This window comes from Salarias fasciatus, chromosome 13 (assembly GCF_902148845.1).
Source record: "Salarias fasciatus chromosome 13, fSalaFa1.1, whole genome shotgun sequence".
In the NCBI taxonomy this organism is placed as follows: Eukaryota; Metazoa; Chordata; class Actinopteri; order Blenniiformes; family Blenniidae; genus Salarias; species Salarias fasciatus.
In genome coordinates, this window is record NC_043757.1 from 18,802,525 (window position 1) to 18,823,299 (window position 20,775).

Below are 20,775 nucleotides of genomic sequence, written 5' to 3' on the forward strand. Positions count from 1 at the left end.
TAAACTGCCGGTTCTGCAGAAGGTAATGGGGCCCTGAATTCATCTGTCTGTTGTACGCTGAGTTGCTTATTGACAGAGATCAAGCTGCCTGTCTGTATTTCGGAGGAATGCTCATTAAAGCGTTCTGAGAGAGGTCGTGGATTAATGGCAAGGCTGACTGAGGCTGCTCGAATAGGCGGTTGTTGCAGCTGTTGTTTTTGTGCTGCTGCTTCTTGAATTTACTGACACAATAGAGACTCTACTCTCAGCGCTATCAGTTTAATAGGATCCTCATTGATTATGAAACTACTCAGTGGCCCACCTAATACAGCCCCAGTAGAGTCATAATGACAAGAACAGAACCAGAGTACAGGAGGAAACCCATGCATGTACAGGGAGAACATGCAAACGCCACAGAGAAAGGTCTTTCATGTGGGGCCAGCCGATAGGAGTGCATTAGGAACATAAAAACAGTCAGGCAGGAAACAGTAATGTGTAAAGAGAACAAAGAAACCTGGTTGCAAACATATAGAATTGAAAAGTAATAGTTTATTAATCACAGTGAAGCTGTAAGGGTGATCTTTGGAAAATAATAATTGTAGTGTAATTAAAATTCATTTCAGCATGCCATGTTCTCTCTTCAGTGTTGTGGCATGAAAATTAATGTTTACAGCTCTATGGGAGTAAATGAAGACATGACCGCAAAGGGTTGTGAAGTTTTCAGAACCATGCAAATGATTCCATTTTTCAGTTGTGACTTTTTTTTTTTTTTTTTTAGCCATGCTGAACCATGGGAAAAAATGTGCATAATAACGTTTCACCCGCATCCATTTGCACCTGATGGCAGGTTTTAATCACCATCTAAAGAGCGGATCTTTGGCTCAGTCAGTGAATTTAAGGGCATGAAACGGCAACACCATGTAAACATTGACATGTGGATTTCTCTCATTCATAGACTTTTTTTCCCAGCATACATGATTACATTTTTTAAAAGAAATTATAAGTATTAGCAGAAATACTTTGTTTTCATTCAGACACATTTTATAACAGAATGTAAATGTAGTGAAAACACTTTTGAATAAGTTACACTGATTCCAGCATTACAGTTTACAGAAAAACATATTTGAGCCTCTCGCAGGTAAAAGCAGTTTCTTGTAAAAACACATCATTAGCTAAGTTTTGCTGTCGATGTGTGACAGCAGACAGCCCTGTTTACTCAGGTTGCTTTATTTGTTTGGGCTGCTTTAAAAGTATGTTTGTTCAATATGGAGGGGAGGTCATATTGATCCTCCCTGCAGTAAAAATAATTTGGCAGAAGACGAGATAGGCAGAGTGACTGAGATAATGCAGGTAATGATGCTTGTGTGCTTTAGCACTGAGCTGGATGGTTCCAGATTGAATAGAAATAAAGAAGCACATTTATTAGGACTGATGGATCCAAACATGCATGCATAGGATGATTTCCCTGCTCAAACTCATTACTTTGAAAAATGTAATCTTCCCATGACAGATATATTTTCATGCCACTGCCTTTTCTGCCACTTGCATGAGACTCGCATTTAGTATCTCATGAATACATGAAGCTTCCTGCAATTCTGAAATGTGCTCAACACGGACGCAATATTGAAGACCGACCGTTGCGTAGTGTGCTGATGGAGCCGTGGCGGCGGAGATGTGACTTCTCCTGCAGGCTCCGAGGCGAGGAGGTTCAGACAAAGCCGCGGGCTCGGAGGCACACTATTACCCTCTGATTCATAGGTGCAGTAAAGGATGCAGACACAGACCGAGCCCCGGATGAAATAGAAATCAATCACTGCCCTTTACACTCGCATACGCGCACACGGGCTCACTAAATTGCCGGGCGCCCTTGAATAAATGAAAGTCCTGTTTGTTAGAGCAATAATAGAAAAAATAGAGTCAATCTTCAGGCTGTGGCTGCTGAAAAGATGGAGGTCGGTCGCTGTGACGAGCAAGAGCGTCGCAAGGACAGCAGCGTTTTGACGGACACTGTGAATGCACGGAGCAGAAGAATGGCAGCCTGCCTCATACCATCAGTTCAGCATGTTCTTGGCAGGAAGCTGTTGAAAATGCGTTTCGTATTCGATGGATTACATCTGTGATTTTGTCTCGTTAAAGCGGCGCCGTTCTTGAATGCTCCACATGCGCTCATTCACATACATGACGGGCTGTAGTACAAAATGGTGGAAGTTAGCCTCAGGTAATTGAGCCACTCATGGCTGTAGGAGGATGAAGGCTGATGCCATTCATGCATGCTCCTTTTTTTTTTTTTTTTTTTTTTTTTCCATTCCACCTACTTTGCCACCGGCTTCAAGTCGGAACTGCCTCTAGAAAAACGCCGTGCGTTACAGCGCTGCTCCCACAGCGTTGTGGTCAATGAGAACGATCTGCAGATTGCTCTTGTTGTACCAACAGTCAGAAGCCCTCCACAGATAATGTGTCCAAGCTCTGATTTCTGGTCTCGATGCGATAACCGCTGCCTCTAAATCCTCATGTCGGGAGTCACCCTGAGGGGCATTCGTTTGATTTATTAAAAGGGCCAATGCGAAGCATCGCCCAAGCCTAATTTACATAGAAAACAAGAATGCCAGCCAGCGTGAATCACTATAGTAACCAGCCATCTCCAGATCACTAAGTAAAAACAAAGGAAAACATCAATTTATCCCCTTAAGTATTAAATGACCAATTATTGTATTCACAAATGTGGAGGAGAATGTGATTTGTAGTGGCATGTAATGATTTCACATTAATGGTACTTTTTGCCTCCTCTACACAGTAATTTGTTAAATTTGCGCTCCTCCATCTACATTAAAGTAATTATGTTGTCTCTTATTTGTTTTCATGGTCTGTGTGTCTGAGGCCATAAATCTTCCTAATGTCTGGGTTCCTGTGGGGATTACAGGAGCCATTATCTACACTCGCAGTCGAGCGCATTGGATTCAAAGATCTGCAGACAGGGCGGCATCCTCTCGGTCAGAGGCGGGCAGCCTGACTGACACTTGTTTTCCTCATTTAGGGTCGAATTATAAGGTTCACAGAGGAGAGCAGAGGTGGTTGTTGGGTGCAAACTGCTGCGATGTGGTATCAGCCATCCCGCCGGTAATGGAGAGCGCAAAGAAAATTATGATATCGATTTCCGAGGTCTGAAACAGCCGTGTCGCCATTTATTGCTCAGGCGGAGTGAGGACGATCTGAAGTCTGCTGTTAGTGTGACATGGCTCGTTCAATAAAGGCGGGAAACGGGTTTCAGCTACCCAATAATTTCGTAAAGAGGGACGAAACAGGTGAATATTTGCGAATTTTCTCTCCTTTAGCCTGTCATGTGAGGAAAAATGTCAACGTTCTCTTTTAACACATCCTTATTCAACCCTTTAAGGACAATCTTCAGTATGCTTGGACATTAATAATTGCTTACATGAATAAAAACTTACTTATACACTACCTTTCTATATGAAAGGAAAAAAAAAAAACCAATTTGAGTATGGCTTCCGAGAATCATTTTACATTTTTGAAGAGGGAAACCTCTTTTCCTTTATATTCCCAATGTAAACTTCTCATTTATTTAATCGGATTTTTATTTGCTGGTGATGTATTGATAATTAAAATGTAAAATAACAAACAAAAACAAAAAATTATGCGGAAATGGCCAAATATGGTCACTTCCCCATTAAAGGGTTAAGCCACTGGCCATCTATTATCTGCTGACATTAAGATGATAAAACCCAAAGATCTTACGGACGACAAGTGCTGACCTTTCAATCTCCCACAATTCACTGCGTCATCTATTTTTATCCCGGAGCAGTGGGGCGTGAAACGTTGTATCAATGGAGGAGGTGAAGTACGGCATCATGAATCAACGACTGACTCTACGTTCAAAACATTTTACTGTGGGGTTCTCCCTCCAGTCGTGAGGAAGTAACACTAATGCAGATGTGTCTTTATTCTGTCCTGTTTTGTTTGAGCGGACATGAAAGGATGCGCGTCTTAGACAGCATGCGCTGCCAGGCTTGCATTATGCTGTTTTCACTTTGCTGTCTTGCTGTTCCTCTCCGCCAGCCGAGGAGACGTCACAATTGGGACAAAAAGCGTACTTGGAGCGCTGCCATTTGGAGGAATGAGTTCTTGTCCTGTTGTGCAGATGAGTGTGCTGTCCAGCAGTGATGCAGAGAGATGTAAACTGTTCGGCTTGTCTTCCTGTTTGCCAATATTGTGGATGTCATCTGTTTAGTTTAGTGTCCACAAATCGTCTAATCCTGCCCTGGCCCGCAGCGCTCAAAATAAGCCTGGCACGAAGGGGCGGCACGGGGCTAATGTGATTGTGGAGATGGGCAAACTCTTCCGTGACATCGATAGCTCCATGAAACCACTGATCATACGTTCATTGTATATTTGAGGGATGAGAGACATTTTCATCTTCATTGACAATTACTCACATCAAAAGAAAAAAATCCCAGTGAATTCCACTGGGTAACAACTTCAATTCAATTTAACAAAAATGAAATATTAGAGATGGACTTTTCCGATATGATGCATTTGACGTCTTCAGCAACCTCAGTATGCATCACACGATGCATCATATTTCTGCAATGCAAGATGCACCAATGGGATCAATGCGATAGATGCTTTATTCAATATGTGTTTTATTGTGAAGCTGTTAAATAGAAATGTATTTTACTTTCTAAATATTAAACTTGCTAAAAAAATTACCTTTCAGAATCAAGAAACCAATACAAATTTAATCGACTGGAGCAAACATCATTCACTCCTGTCATCACTGCTAAAAATGTTTTACTTCGGTTTAGTAGTTGAATCTTTGCAGACCAAATAATGTCAAAAACACATTGTTACACTACAGTTTAATTTCAGTTTTATCCAGCGTTTGATCGTAATGTTCAATATAAAGTCTTCCTGTAATTTGTAAGATCTGTTTTACTTAATTAGGCTTTTTGCAGGACCTGCTTGGGTTTTCTACACAATCTCCAGCTTCCGCTCAGAAGGTCAAAACGTGTTTGTTTTGGAAATTGATGACTTTTAATTGCCCATGTCAGTGTGTGCATTGTGACTGTCTGTCTCTCTGTGTTTACACTGAGACAGACTGGCACCTGTCCAGAGTGCACCCTGCCCTTTACCCAGTGTCCAGCCTCTGCAACACCATCTTGGATGTTAGATAAAAAATTCAAGTACAACTCGGCTGCTACACTACTTCCATTAAGTACATTCAAGAAATAGGAGGACGGCAGCGAGGATCTCTGACGCTGCAGTGGCTGGATTGCCTTCCAGCCTCTACCTGAGTAATCCAAAATCAAACCCACTCTCGAGTTGAGCCTCTGGCATTAGGATCATGGTAATCTCTAATTAAAAGACTCCACTCATAAGGTTTTGTATTAATACAGAGTGTGGTTGATATACAATAATTTGAGCTTCGTAACAGCTGCAGCTCCGGCTGTATGGATTCCCTCGTCTCTCGTGGCCTGGGAGTAATTAGCTTGCACCTTTCAGCCTCCTTCGTTCTATATGGTTCAGCAGGCACGACCTATGCACAGGAATAACAGCTTTTCTCCACATGGTGTTGTCAGGTTCAGCCCTGCACCTGTTTATGTAAGCCTGTGAATGAGCAGAAGAAGATGCTTGGGTTCTTCCTTCCTCTTCCGTTTTTTTTTTTTTTTTTTTTCTCCTTTCTTTGTGTGACCCAGAGTAGGTCTGTAACCCAGGGACACTGGGTAACTGTACCGGCATTAAAATAGCAAACAGGGGGAACAGAGCATGTTATGAGATTCACTAGTTTCACGTCTCCCAGGGTGAAGCTATAAATAGCCCCTCACACTGGAATAGAGTTTTCCCCAGCGATGCGGACGAAAGCCAGAGGAACAGCTGCGTTAAAGCCAAGTCCTGTTAGATCAGCCGAGTCAGATGGGCATGTTCCTGTCTCACTCTCTTGTTTTTTTTTTTTTTTTCCCCTCCTGTCTCACTCCCCGTCTTCCCCGTTCTCTCACTCTGGCTTCCCATTTCGCTTTGCTCCTAATCTGTCCGATCGTCTGTCTTTCACCCACTTGTTTACCTCCTTGTCTCACGCGATCTTTGTCTTCCTGTCACTGTCTTCCCCCTCTCTCGTCTGTCCCGCGTTTGCTAAGTTTTCCTGTCTCTCTTGATGTCTTTTAATTTGCGTCTCTGTGTCATTATCTCTGCCCCGTTTGCTTTATTCTTCCGTCATTCTGTCTTCATGCCTCCCCGTGACTCTTTGTTTGACTGGGTGTCCTTCTTCTCTCCCCACGTAGCCTCGTCTTGTCTCATTGTCCCCGTCCCGTAGACTCCTCTCTGTCAGCTCCTCTCTTTGTCTTCCTTCCTGTGTCATGCTTTATCTGTCACTCTCTTGCTCATTATTACCGGGCCTCCCCTGTGTACTCCGTTAATTGGTACAATCCTAATATTAACACTGTCCATGTGCCTGGATATAAAAAGATTTCTTGAAGTAGGAAGATGAACTACATACATTTAAACAGAATATTCAGCATGTGCTACATTGTGTTTCTGGCAGTGTCACATTTGCTAAATTATACTGTGCAACACTAGATTGAGAAGCATTATTTGAGTAATAAAACGAGACATCTAAAGATTCTTGAAAGCTCATAGAGATCTGTGTATGTGGAGCTGAAACGAACGCCACTTTGTAGCTTTAACATTTGACATTTCCCCAATTTGCTTGAAACAGCGTCGGCTTCTGAGGGTGATGACACCTTTGGTTTCGTGCTGCAGCCGACACACTCCAAGTGGCAATTTCTGATTTCAAATAAATAAATCTGTCAATAACAGTTTGAACCGCAATCTGATTTCATGCTGTGCATGTTGTGAGTAGATTTTCACACAACAGCAGGGTACGGTGAAGCTGTCGTGCAGCCGGTTTCCTGCAGCTCGTCTCGCGGCTCACTGAGGCTCCTCCGTGATGTTTAGGTCTCAAATGTTAAAAATGCTCGTGCACACACATCTCATATAATGTGACTGTCTGACAATCCGTCATACGGTTGCTGGTATAATATATAGACATAATAGAAGTAGGATGTTGTCAAGATTAAGATGCGACTGAAGGCTTTCATTATCTCATGAGCTCAATTCTGAATCAGTAGTTTTGATCTTTTATTCTGGTTGAATTAGCTGCAAATATATTACATGACACAGGAGTTATTGGTCAGTATGAACCAGTCTGATTCATCCAGTCAGGCCAGTGGACTCTGAGCTGCGATGCGATAGAGTCAGTCTATCGGTAACAACATGGGATTTACTGTCTGTCTAACGACACTGCTGATCAAACCGCCAATACAGTGAATGAAGCCAAAGAAATTCACTATGAGAATATAAAACTACATTATATATTGATACATACAAATTACTTAAAAAACGTCAGTTAATATTTAACACTTGTATTAATAACGTGGTGTAGATTGCACTTTGATATGAAAAGGCACAGCATGAGGGGCAACGACTGAATCTAAACCTGTTTATCTGTTTTTGACTCCTTTAATAATATTTTCCCCCTTTTTTTAGCTGTGATTGTGAACACATTTCCAGCTCTCTGTTTCTCTCAGTTTGCCTCCGTCTCTCTTTGACATCACGGGCGTGTATATATAGCCAGCAGATGGATTCTCCCATTGCCGTCTGCTTCTGCTCCCTCAGCTTAGCCTACAGCTGGCAACTCAAATAGAAGAAATTGTTTACATTTTCCTCTTCTGATCTGCCCTACCATCAGTTTATGACTGCATCCATTATTCATGTGCTGGCCTCAAATGCAGAAAAAGAAGAAAAAAAAAAGATATAGTGTTTATGTTCAAGTGTATACTAGAAGGAATTATTCTCAGGTTAAAACTGACAATGTGTTAAATATAACAAGATAAAAATCTGATAATAAAAGTGATTACGTTGAAAGCTGCTGTCAAAATGTGCTAGTCATTGAATGTGTTTCACTGTAATGTCCTGTCAGTGTGACGGTCTTGTTGGTTCATGTGTTCATGTGTTAGAAACCTGTCAGGCAGTTAGCGGCATTTACCACAAAACCGGTGACAAAACAGATGTCCGAAATCATTTGCGACATGCTTGGAAACAAATCTATAAGGAAACGGTAGCAATGAGAGCCAGAAACAAATATACTGTGAGTTACTGTGAGACGTGGTTTGCATGACATTCAGTGGCTGTGTGATGTGGTGGCGTCCGGCTGTGGCATATGCATGCGGAATGCGGGCTCGGTGGGGCCCTCTGGATAAGAAGTAACTCATGGGGCACGTACGAGCACGTACTATGTCTGGAGTGCGATCGTGCAGGCACATAGCCAGTCAGCGTGAAACCTTAGACATCCCTGTGCACAGCGGCCCGTACGCATACACACTTTGCTGGGTATTTGTAGCATTTGACAGCCGAGACGCATGCTGGCTACGTAGTCAAGTGAGTACCGTCGGATGATGGACTGGGGTGAGGTTGGGGGGGGGGGGCGGTTGTTACAGTCGTGCAGTTTTTAAATTCTGTAACATTCACATGTTTTACTATATTTACAGTTTACTGCATCTTTACTTTCGGTTCAGCAAGATATGACTTTGAGTTTGATCTTGGCTTGACCTTGAAAAGCTAATGCAGTAAACGTTCATTAATTAGGCGGGAAATTGTAACATTTGAGAGCTGATAGGATGACAAAACATATATTAACAGATAAAAAAATAATTAAATTTGGAATTAGGTTTTTTTAGAAGATTTATCATAATTGTGTGGATTTTTAGCCACACATCCATCTGTTGTTAAATTGTTGAAATTCATATTAAATTTGTACAAAATGGCTTCACCTTGTCACAAATGATTGTAGTTTAAAGATTGTTTGACTTGAGTAACAGCCCCATCTCCCAAAATGTGCAAGAAAACAAACAAAAATGTTTCACTGGCATGTCAGATCCATTTATTCCACAAAAATTAAACTATTCTCTTGAACAACAGCCAAAAGTGCCTAGTCTACATTTATTTGCATAAGTCCCATACTTAACATAAGTTTAGCTTTTTTCACTTTTCATCGTCCTATTTTATTCTTCTCTTTCCTCTGTTGTTGCTTGCATATAATTCTACCATCTCTGGAGGAAGATGAAACCCCATCTCCTCCTAAACTGGTTGAGTTTGACCTTTCATAATCCCAACGGGATTCTTTTGTTTGTCACTGAATTCCATGCTTCATCGATTCACGAGACAACCTCCAAGAAAGTTGCAGGACGTGCCCTTCTGGCTGCCGTGCCTCATAAAGGTGAAAGCGGTTCCTTATAAGTCACATATCCAACTATGCAATAAGAAAATGTACCATAAATTGTTATTTACACAACACAAAGTTGTAAAATGTTGGTGTCAAATCATAAGCATTCAGAGTAAAGTTAATTTTTCTGCAGAGGATAAAAGTCAAAATGGATTTCCAAAATCCAGTATACTTTTAGTGCCTCCATGAAGTTGTTTGTGGATCATAAAAAGCCACTTTAGAGAAAGAAAAATTATTTTATGCTCCCCTAAATGCAGCTTAGTTGACGCGTGATTAAAAATGCTTAATTGCAGACACCCTTTTTGTCTCAAAATTCACATTTTCCTCATTTAGTCTTGTGGTTGCCAAATGATGTTCTCTCTCTTTCTCTAGATTAATGAATCTCTATTTATTACAAACACTCACACACTGCGATTTAATCCTGAAATCTCGGATATTAAATCTGCTTCCAGTTATAGTAGCTGCCATTTATAACCAGGCACTGATTTTGTGTGGCTTTCAAAGACAAACTAAAAATTACACCCATGCTTACTACTTTTAAAGTTTGTGAGTCCCTGAACACTAAGTCGTTTAATGACTATATTAAAGCACATGTAACTGAATTATCCACCGGAGTACTGAGAGGCCCAACGGCAGGAGTGGATAATGATCTGATGACTAAGTCAGGCTTTTTTAGGGTCAGTTTATTGGCATTGTTATGGGGTTGGAATGAAATTAGGAAAATGGCAGCTGTGTCCATGCCATATCATTATCAAATGTAATCCAATTTGACCAGACAATCCTCTTGAAATGGACAGAGCACTCTCTTGGGCTGCTCTTTCACCCTGCAGAAACACTCAAGTTGCAGTCTCGACACCTGCTTGTGTCGCCTCATTACTTTTAATAATCCTTAATACATGTGTAGGATAATAAAATACATTTTCTGCAAAAAAGTTCTGTCTTGCATCGTGGTTTTTGAAAGTTATGGGGTCATCCAAACAAACTGTAACCGTCTGACACCTACAGCACTGAGAGGGAAATTTAACTTTGTTGACATGCCGCGTAATCTGCTTTGATTGCAAGTTGTCAAATGTCTCGGTGAGTACCGGCATTGTAAAGTGTGTTTCAAGTGTTACATGCATACCCTGCGGTAATTTGAGCCTCTCTCCTTGGAATGGCCCAGTGGGCTGCCATCAGGGGGCTTAAACGTTATTGCAATACCAAGGATTCTCTGCGGACGCCATTTGCTGGGCCCTGCACGGTTTTCATGAGCGTGACACACAAACCTTTACTCTGCATGAATGTGCATTTGGTTGTGTGTGTGTGTGAGCGCGCGTGAGCAGTTCATGTAACCGTAGGATTCCGATGCCTCAGAGGCTGTAAAACATGAGGAAATGTACTCATTTCACTCTCCTGCCAGAAGTGAGTGGAAGCCCTCTGCCTGCTTGTGTCAAATCAGGAGTGAGTGAATGGCTGGAGAGGAACAGCTGCATGCAGGGACTGTGCCAAGCAAAGCATGTCAATGAACTGCCATGCAACCCTGCTCGCTCAGTCGGACACAGCGAGGGACATTAAAAGGCCTGCATGAGAGGAACAGTTTTGCACTGTCTACCCCGAGGAACAATTAACGTACAGAGCCATATGTGCAGAGCAACTAGAGCGACTGCATATGTATTCTGTTGTTATCTTGCTTTGTGCGCTCATTGTAAAACACATATTCAGCATAAAGCAGATGGCTGCCATTGCGGCATGATGACTGCAATGACAGTTCTTTTTCCACCTCAGTGGTTTTGTAGCTTGTCGCTTGAGGTGTGCTATTAACTTGGAAGCAAAGAAACTTCAGGCTTAAAATAATAATGTTTTATAGATGATGGTGATTGTGCGTCAATGGAAAAAAAAAAAAAAACTGGGTGATTTTAAGAGTCTTTACGTATAGTTGACCTCATCCTTCCCTGTTTTTTTGTCAATTTCCTCACAAAGATTTTTCCATTCTTTCCTTCCAGGAGGCTCAAAAGGTGAATAACCCCGCCAACAATCAGGCAGCAGACAGGCCGCCTAAGGGTCCTGATGAGAAGGAGGAAGCGCCGGCCAGTGAGGTGGGATGGATGACTTCGGTCAAAGATTGGGCTGGTGTCATGATCTCTGCTCAGACACTAACGGGCAGAGTTCTGGTAAGTTCTTTTATCCTGCAAGGAGATATGAATATCTCCAACTTAATATCCAGACCTAAACCCATTAACACTTTTTTTTGGGGGGTAAGATAAGTGCAGGAGTTCAGTTTTCCCTCAGGCAGACGGAGTGTGACTGGATTTCACACCCAAGTTCAGTTTCAGATTAATCCACTGTATAATCCACTGCCATGTACACATTTACTCCCCTGTTTTATACAGGTCCCACAGGAGTCATACTGCAGGGCAATTAAAATTTGATCCTCGCAGGGGCGAGCGGACGCTCGGTCCCTGCTCTGTCTCAGTTGTCTGTTTGGCTGGCGCTGTGCTGCAGTGGCCTTTGTGCAGCACTCTGGAGCTGGCTCAGTTGTGCCTGTGCCAGGTCAGCTGAGGAGTGTTTTGGGTATTTGTTTTAGTGGGTGTGCTTGTACGTGCGTGTGTGTATGCGAGAGGGTTTTATTTGTCCACCGCGAGAGGTATGGCAGTATAATTAGCTCTCACTGTGGCTCTTGGTTAAAATTGAGGCCCCGCTGAGCCTTCGTTCTCCTCCGTCACATGTCCTCCCACCAGACTCAGTCCTATACATTCAATTGATTTTGCTTTATTTCTAGATTTATCTGGGCCCAAACTTCGGATACATATTCCCAGTTGCGAGTCAAAGCTGACAGAGCTTGAGTTTCAGTGAAAACAATATTTAAAATTCAATCTCAGCGGTCATGCATTTGTGCTGCTTTGTGATCCTGCAACAGTGAAATGCATTATTAAAAAGAATCAGCACCATTTCTGAAGTGCTCCTCCTAACAGCTTCGGAAGATGTCTGCCACTTGGCTTCACTGAGCGGCCGCTTAGCTATGAGAAGCATGCTGCATTGAGCTGCTGGCTCCCTTCTGTTAGCAGAAAATCTGCATTTTATCTTTAGAGTCCTCACAACCTCAAAGTAACGAGGTAGCGAACGAACAACTCTTTTGTTGTCTTCGCTAATTTTTTGGTGCTGTTTTGGTTTTTTGTGAGCTTCAGGAGGAAGGCAGTATTTGTGCCAGAAAAAGAGCGTCCGTCCAGTTTATCTGTTACAACTGAGGTTGCAGCAAACAGCCAGAGTGCATCTGTGGACTGAATGAAGCAGGAGTGGGAGGAAGGAGGGAGGTGGATCTGAAGTAAAATACTTACACTGCCATTGTTAGCGTTTGCTGGAATGTGACAGTTTCCTCACGCCTGGTGAGAGTAGCTCGGAGTCGTGGAGGATTCGGGCTTTTAAATAGTGAAGAAGATGAAGAATCCTAACGGGAGCTGTCAATTTGCTAAATGAGCCTCTCTTTCATCGGTTCCCAACTCACACGGCTCCGCTGGCATGGACACAACTCCCTCTCCCTTTCATCTTCTGCTCTGACTGAGTGCTTCCAATCTGCCCTGTATGTATACTTGTGTGTGCGTGTGTGTGTGTGTGTGAGAGAGAGAGAGCGAGAAAGCCCAGAAACATGGAGTGAGCCAGTAGAGAGACAGGCAGACAGGCAGATGAAGATTACAACCAAGTGGTTGTGTCAGGCGCGGGAAAACGAGGAAGCGTTTGCTTTAAAGGGGCTCCCAGGCACCGAGATATCCCGGTGCATCACCTACTGTGATTTGTGCTACTTCTGGTGGGGCTGATAATTCTCCCCAGCAGGCCGTGTTTGCTTACGTCCTCGCTCCGATGACGGGCTGCACAATGCTCCATGTAGTGATGAGTGCTCCGTGAAGGTGATTGACTATCTCGTCATGTGGGTGGATTATGAATATTTCTGGACGCCTGCGTGCGAGAATTTCTGCACATATACATACGGGACGTGCATGGTACCGTATTCCTAAGTGTACGCATGTGTGTGTGTGTGTGTGTGTGCGTGCGTGGGTTGATGATTTCGTGGGGCTCTTGCGCTCCCATCAGTGCTTCACTGCAGAATCAAGATTGCGATGAGTATCCGTGTACACAGAACCTGGCCGGTAACCATAGCAACTGCTGTGTAGTGGCACGCAGGCATCTGACATTAGGGGGCTGTCTGTTGGGCCAGAGCAGAACACGCACGCACGCATGCACGTACACACGCACGCTTTGATGCATAAAAGAAACAGATTGACAGATCACCTCTCCCCATGTTTATTTAGTGAAAGATCAGGCTTTTTAATTCAGTGGAGAAATTAAAATCCAGCAATGATATGAAGTCACTTCTCCCTTTTACTTTTTAAGTACACATTTTGGGGGGCAAAACAAAACAAAAAAATGCTTTACAGCTTTTAACATAATCTGTGCACAAAACAAGATGCACTATAAAAAAAAACAGACTGCAATCAAGTAAGAAAGTATGAGCACTTTTTCTTTTTTTCACGATTATGACTCAGCTCTCAAAGATCGGTTGGTTATATTCAAGGATTTTTGTCATGGTGAATGCAGACTTTGTGAAATGTTATGCTTTATCTCCTTGTTCTAATTTGCAGTGCTGTTCTCCAGCCCGTGGCAGGAAAAATGAAATAAGTTGCATTTTGAAGAAAAAAACTGTAAATCGATAGCATTTATTATGCATAACATTTGACAACACTACTGGTGTGTTGGCATAAATCGGTTTGTTCAAGTACTGTGAAGATAATTTCAACCAGCTGAGAATTCCAGATTACTTTTAAAATGTTTACAGGAGTCAAATCAGCAGCAGGAATTTAAAACAAATCAAGCTTGAACACATCCTGACCTCTACCAAAGAGCTTTTGTTGCCTTAACCTGAACATACATTGAGCTCCTCACTCAAGAAAAAAAGGTGTGGTCTTTTAATGTAATGATTATTATGTTTCTGCCACAGTGTTACCTGGAAGAAAATTACCTTTCACAGGAATATAATTTGTAGGAGGCCGACTTGCTCCATGTTCCACCGTTTTGCTATCGGTGTCTAATGACACAGCCAAACTATTTGGCTCTGATCAGTGAGGTTTTATTGAACACACATCCACCCACACCGCATAACCATTAGGACCAGACGTGCCGCATGAGGAACAAATCATTCTATTCATTAGCGGCCTTGTTTTGAAGAAATCTGATTGCCGAGTCCATTGTTTGCAAGAGCAGAAAGCTATTACGGCTTATACATCTCGAACATACATGAAACAGGAGACTGAAGACAACGCAGGCGCACGTGTGTGTGCGTGATTGTGAAAATTTATGATTTCACAAGACAAAGGTGCTGAATGTACATTGCTTCCTCAGATTGGTCGTATGTCAAGCCCCCCCCCCATCTGTGTGTGATCATAGCCTCTGCAACCTTCCTACATCAGCCCCGCCTACATGCACATAAATATCGATCCACTCTGTCTCATGTGCCACATAAAACACAGAGGGGAAAATAAGTTTGGCAGCAGGAACAAGTCTTCTCACACTGCGTGTGTCTTTAGGTTTTTGTTTCACCTCTGTAACACTAATCTCGGGGTCGAAGAGAGAGAGAGGCATGATGGGACGAAGCTAAAAGTAATCAACCCTTCATAGAGCGCTGGCCAAAGTATATGTAAAATCAATTAGCTTGACCCTGAGGTGTTTTTGGAGGGCATCTTTAAGGGTGATGGTGTAAAACTGAGTAAAATTGCACATATTTCAATAAATAATACCACTGTCCGACGAGACGATGTGTTATTCACCAGGAAGTACAGTAAATATGAGTGACTAGACTTATGTATTTCAGCTGAAATACATAAAAAACATGAATCAGCTGCACTAACTTTTAAAGCAGAGGAGTCAGATATTGTATTGTGGTATTTGAACTTTAATCAGAAATACTACAACAATCACCACCTCAATAACTTGCACAACTGTTTTTTCCTCCCATATGTTGTAGTATTTCCTTATTAGTTTGAAAGAGAACAAGTTATGAAATATGATCACTTATCCTACAAAGGCTGAACACATTCATCAGCAGCCACCAAAATGAGAAAAGGGAAACTCAATTTTTCACTTTACCCACTTCTAAATGTGTTTAAATGGCGTTGAATGAACTTTGATTGGCTGATGCATGAAAAAAAAAAGTCACTCTTTGGGGATTTATGCAAAGCAGGAAGTAATGAATGTCTTAAGTCCCAGCTGCATCTTAAGAAGAACATGCCTCTGAGCCCTGCAAGACAGCTGTCCACACAAAGGCATGCAGATCGTAGGTGAGAGAGGAAGAGCACCTCTGGTCCGGCTGTGGATCGCTCATCAGTTTCTTGACAACCGTATCACCCCAGTTGCTTTGTGGAAAGACCTCATTAAGCGCTCAAGGGCACGGCGTCCGAGGAAGCGACTGCGCGGACAGCTGGAGATGGCTCGGCCGAATTCTCGCACTGCATTATCGCGGCTTCCCATCTAATTGATTCCTGCAAATAATGCTATAGTCGCAACGTATGTAATCCCGTAACGTCTAGCAGGAACCGCGAGGATTATAACCTCTGAATGTAGATATTTGCCCTATCTCGCAGTGCAGTGGATTTACGCAGCATGGGTGGGTCCAGAAATAGGTCAGTCCTGCCATCTTTCTTAATGGGATCTTAGGTGGCAACCAGGGACCATCTGTTCACATGACCCGCTCCCTAAACCCTGTGGTCATCCCTCTGCCTCCCACTTCCACCCACACGCCGCACATCCACGCCTTTTCATCTGGAAACACCGCACAGCTGTCTCCAACGTAAAACGACAGCTTTCTATCTAACTGCTGTTATTACAAATCCTGCTCGCCTCACTTTTTTCTTTTCTTTTTTTTGAATGGAAGAGTAGATCCTCTCACAGGAGGCGCCGTTGTCTTTCCTCCCCCTCTCCCTGCGATTACCCCTCATTTTTCTTCTTCTGTGTGAACAAAAAGCTTACAGTGTGCGGACTCTGCGTTGTGTGTTAGGCGTGTGACTGTGTTACTGTGTGTCCTCAAACATCCTGTTGTGGAGAAAATAGGTGTTCTCTCACACTCGGCAGGATGGCCATCGTTCCTGCGCAGACAACAGCTGTCATCTACAGCGTTCTACTTTTACAGACCGGGTTGTTGACGTTAGATTAGTGTGTGTTTACCTCGATGTATTTCACATTTTAGTACTGACAGTCCTTTGGGCTTACATAAGCATATTTGTGTGTGTGTGTGTGTGTGTGTGTGTGTGTGTGTGTGTGTGTGTGTGTGTGTGTGTGTGTGTGTGTGTGTGTGTGTGTGTGTGTGTGTGTGTGTGTGTGTGTGTGTGTGTGTGTGTGTGTGTGTGTGTGTGTGTGTGTGTGTGTGTGTGTGTTTTTGTACAGCAGCCATCGGGTACTGCCAAAGTCTGTTTGCATCCCCTGAGTTTACCCATCAACGTATGTGTGTGTGTGTGTGGCTGAAAGGCATTTGCCTATGTAAATACATTATGTTACTTCATGCCATATGTGTGCACGAGTGTTTGGCGGTGGGGGGGGGGGGGGGGGGGGGTGTTTTATTGTGTCCACGATTAAAAGTGTAAATCTATGTGTCAGCTGGCTAATTACACTTTCCTGTTGAGCATGTGGATGTAATTTATTGCAGTCATCTCCTCCGTAGTGCTCCTCTGTGCCAGTATCCTCATCCCTTCACATAAAACCAACAGGCAGCGTATGTCTCATCATGTTCGTTCAATAAGATACCGTATCTTGTCTGTCTGTTTCACATCCTGCGGGAGCAGATTGTGTCGATGCCAGAAAATGCTCAGGAAGAAAAATATATATATACCACACATATCTACTCACACCCTTAAAGATACACAAGGGTTGTTATAAGTCAATGACCGAATATAACACACATGGACAGTTGTTAAACAGGCCTGGCGCATTGTTTTTTTTAAAGACACGGCAATTTCACATCCCCTCAAAGTTCAAGTCTTGCTGTATTTCTTTACATGCACTGTTCATTCATGTTTTCAACTAGTCAGACATACTAAAAAACTGAAATGATGCAAATTCAGATTGTCAGGTACTTATTTTTTACAAAACAGGAGGGACATAGGCAATCTGGCATCATCACCAAATTACAGTGCAGTGGATTCATCTCCTCCACCAAATTAGCTGTAATTCATAACAGTTTTTATATCTGTGAGGAAACAAATCCAGATGGGAAAATCCATAAATGTGATTCTTAGTAGACTGAATAGATCTGCAATTTTCATTTAGTGTGACACGCATTTCCATCAAGCTGATTTCAATGAGTGTAATTCAGAGTAATTGATCTTTTTTTTTCTAAAAATCATGATGAGATTTTGTGGAGGAATGCATCTACAATCACATTCTAAACAAAACCAGGTTAAAACTTACTCACAGTCAGTATCAGGCAGGGTATATTCCTTATGACTGTCCCTCCTTATTCTGCACAGTGGGTTTTCTCTCCATCACTGTAATCTGTGATACTACAAACATACGTATAGTATAAAAAACAGATCAATACCTCTAATGAACATATTGGCGCACGCAGCCTAAACATGCCTAAATCATTTATTTATTGTCATGTTTATGTTCATGGGTCGCAATATCCCTAAATGATTAGTAAATTTCCCTTTACCTTTAAACTACAAGCAGAGGACAGTTATTGATGTTCACAAGCTCTCTGCCTTTGCTCAGTGGCTGTGGACGTGAGATACAAACAATCAATAAAGACAGAGCTCTCTCCAGAACTCATCACACACATTGCTGGAACCCAATTTGTCTGTAAATTAATAGCAGTAGACATAGACATTTTTTTCACATTTCCTTTCCCGCGTATCGTGTCGTGACACTTTGTTTCAACAGTGTTTTTCCTCCGTAATGGAACTCAATTTCCGAGCCGGCCCTTTCCTATTTATTTAACTGAGACTGTTCCCTGTGAAACCTCCAGGATAGCTCCTGCCCCGTCTCTCCGAGCCGCTGAGCTCCGCTTGCTGCGCAGCTTATTCATTTGTCATTTGCAATAATTTATCAGTTCAGTCGATGGCAATCCAATTGGCACCGACTTAAATTCTGTGAACGGTGATGAATGGCTGTTTATGTCAAGGGGACCACAGGGGACACTGCAACACGGAGAGAGAGGTAGAGGGGGCAAGCAGGAAGGAGATGGGTGTGGTCCCAGCTGCAGTCTTTATGCAGGACTAACTACAGACATTTGCATCACGGCGGAGAGCTCTGGAGCCACAGACACAATGAGAGTGTGACTATCTAATTTAATACTGCGATTACGAGACCATTAGAGTGAGAAAATGATGGGACTGGCCGTACAAAGGTGTCTTAACAAGGAAAGCATCAATAAAGGCTGGTGGAAGAAGAACATTTTGTATCAGTATTTTCAGAAGTGATCCTTGTGGAAGAAAATTAATTTTCGGGCCACCAAAAACATTAACTAATATAAAACTTTGAAATCTTGGAAAATAATTCAGTAATAAATTTTATTTGGTTTGAAGCATTCTACATTACAAACGCAGTAACATGACTAAATAGCCTTGGAACAAAGAGAAACTTAAAGCTTATTATTTTCAAAGCTTTGCACAAAATTTCTAAGAAAGCCAGCGCTTTAAACCCTTTAATTTTCTGGCTAAGATGTGTTCGTGCAGTGCATTGGTTGAAAGCAAACTACACTGTCAAGTCATCTTTTATTGTGACAACTTGAACAAAAATAAAATATGATTGCAAAATCTGTAAAGAAATTGTAAATCTATCATTAGGTTGGGCGGGCTGATTGAACGAAGCTGTGAAAAGAGCAGCGGGATTTAGATATTAATGGTTCAAAGAGGATGAATTATTTTAACATGAGTGAATCATTGACTTTCATCTGAAATCCACAGGTTTATGTTATTTGAAATAATGAAATAAAAGTGATGTAGCACTTTGTGGATAATAAATGCAACAAAACATGGAAAGGAAAAATGTGTGAACTGAAAACTGTGCGTGCATGCATGCCTGGGTGTGTGTGTGCGCGCGCACATAGTGTGATGCATAGTAAGAAAATAAAAAGGGGGAGCTAATACATGTTTTAAGTTTGAAACAGTCCAATTCATAGAAGGGGAAGCAAAAAAATCAAATAAGTATTACTGAAACATTCAGCCAAGTATGAATACATATGAAGTCAAGCAGCAAAATAATAATAAAAAATATTAGATAAGTAAATCGCACTTTTCAGAATTTTCTTGGACCTGCTACAACTGAGTGATTCGTTATGAGTGAAATTCTTTATTATAGACACACAAATACAATACACAGCATAAGAATACAAAGCAATTCTATATATAAAAACCTGTTGGCATGTGTGACGTAAATAAAGAACAGAGTATCGCGTTATTTTTGTAGACAGGTGATGTTATGAGGGTTCACCCTTTGATTTAGAGCTACGTGTCACTCGGGGTTTAGTGGTCATTTGGAATTTATTCCCATACCATGGCTTGGTCAGCTGTGTGAAGCTGGCTCGGTTTTTCCACGCTGCCGCCACATCAGAAACCTAAACTGAGCACTGAGTGGTTAAAGAGTGGAGTAGGAGCAGGAGGTGGTGGCGTGGGGGCTGAGAGGGAAAGCAAGGCGTCATAGGAAGAAAGAAAAGCAACAGGAAGCCCTGCTGCCATGCTGCATACTTTCAGCTGTCTCATATGTGCAGCTTTCCCCTTATAAATTAAAGGGGCTGTATCATGCAAAATTCACTTTTTGTATGTTTTAACCTTGTTATATAGTTATGTACTCACCGAAAACACCCCCAAAGCGTTTTTTCCTTTGTGCCCGCGTGTTTAAGCTTTCCTAGTATTTGTGCTGCTCAGAGAGGCAGCCCCTCCCGCACCCGTGAAAACGCTCTGTTTTCCCACGTTCACGTCGCACTGTGAAGATGGCTCCCCTGAGCCCCCCTCCCGCAGGCCCTCGGCAATCAGCGTTGCTGCTTTTTGTAACTCCGATTTCGAGGATAAACTTTGACCATCGTCTGAAAGCAACAGTCAAGCAAGAGCAAGAGTCTGAAGGGTCTGAAGGGTCTGCGCTTGGTGAGTTTCTCACAGGAAAAGACATTTTTGCGGGTGGAGAAGCTAGAGCTAAAGAGCTAAAGCTAGCTAGCGTATTTGTTTTGAAGCGCTGATTGGGTGAAGTACGCTGTCAGTCAAAGTCCACAGGGGGAGAGGCGGGATTTTCAGTGAAACGGAGCGTTTTCTGTTCCGGGTTTCAGAATTAGCCCCAGAAAATCTTTTATTTCACACAAAATTACTTTTCCTTAGCGCCAAAAGTAAACTATTACCATGTTAATGCCATTTCTAGGGTTTGGACTAGCTAAAAAAGCATGATACAGCCCCTTTAACAAAAAATTAGCATTTAAAAATGAACATAACTTGATATTGCAAACCGATGTACTGTCAGGAGGCACAAAATAACACAACGTTGGTTTGATGTTGGTC

The 20,775-nt window shown here is 42.3% G+C and overlaps 1 protein-coding gene across 37 annotated transcripts in view; it reads left to right on the plus strand.

Annotated features, from left to right (window-relative positions):
- Positions 1-20,775, plus strand: part of kcnma1a (potassium large conductance calcium-activated channel, subfamily M, alpha member 1a) — a 138,918-nt gene that overhangs the window by 27,853 nt on the left and 90,290 nt on the right. For 36 of the 37 annotated variants that reach the window (XM_030107431.1, XM_030107436.1, XM_030107433.1 and 33 more), the window contains exon 2: positions 11,254-11,421. In XM_030107431.1, the coding sequence (XP_029963291.1) occupies positions 11,254-11,421 (168 nt within the window). Of the gene's footprint in view, positions 1-19; positions 23-11,253; positions 11,422-20,775 lie in introns of all 37 variants that reach the window. The other variant, XM_030107460.1, reaches the window with a different exon arrangement.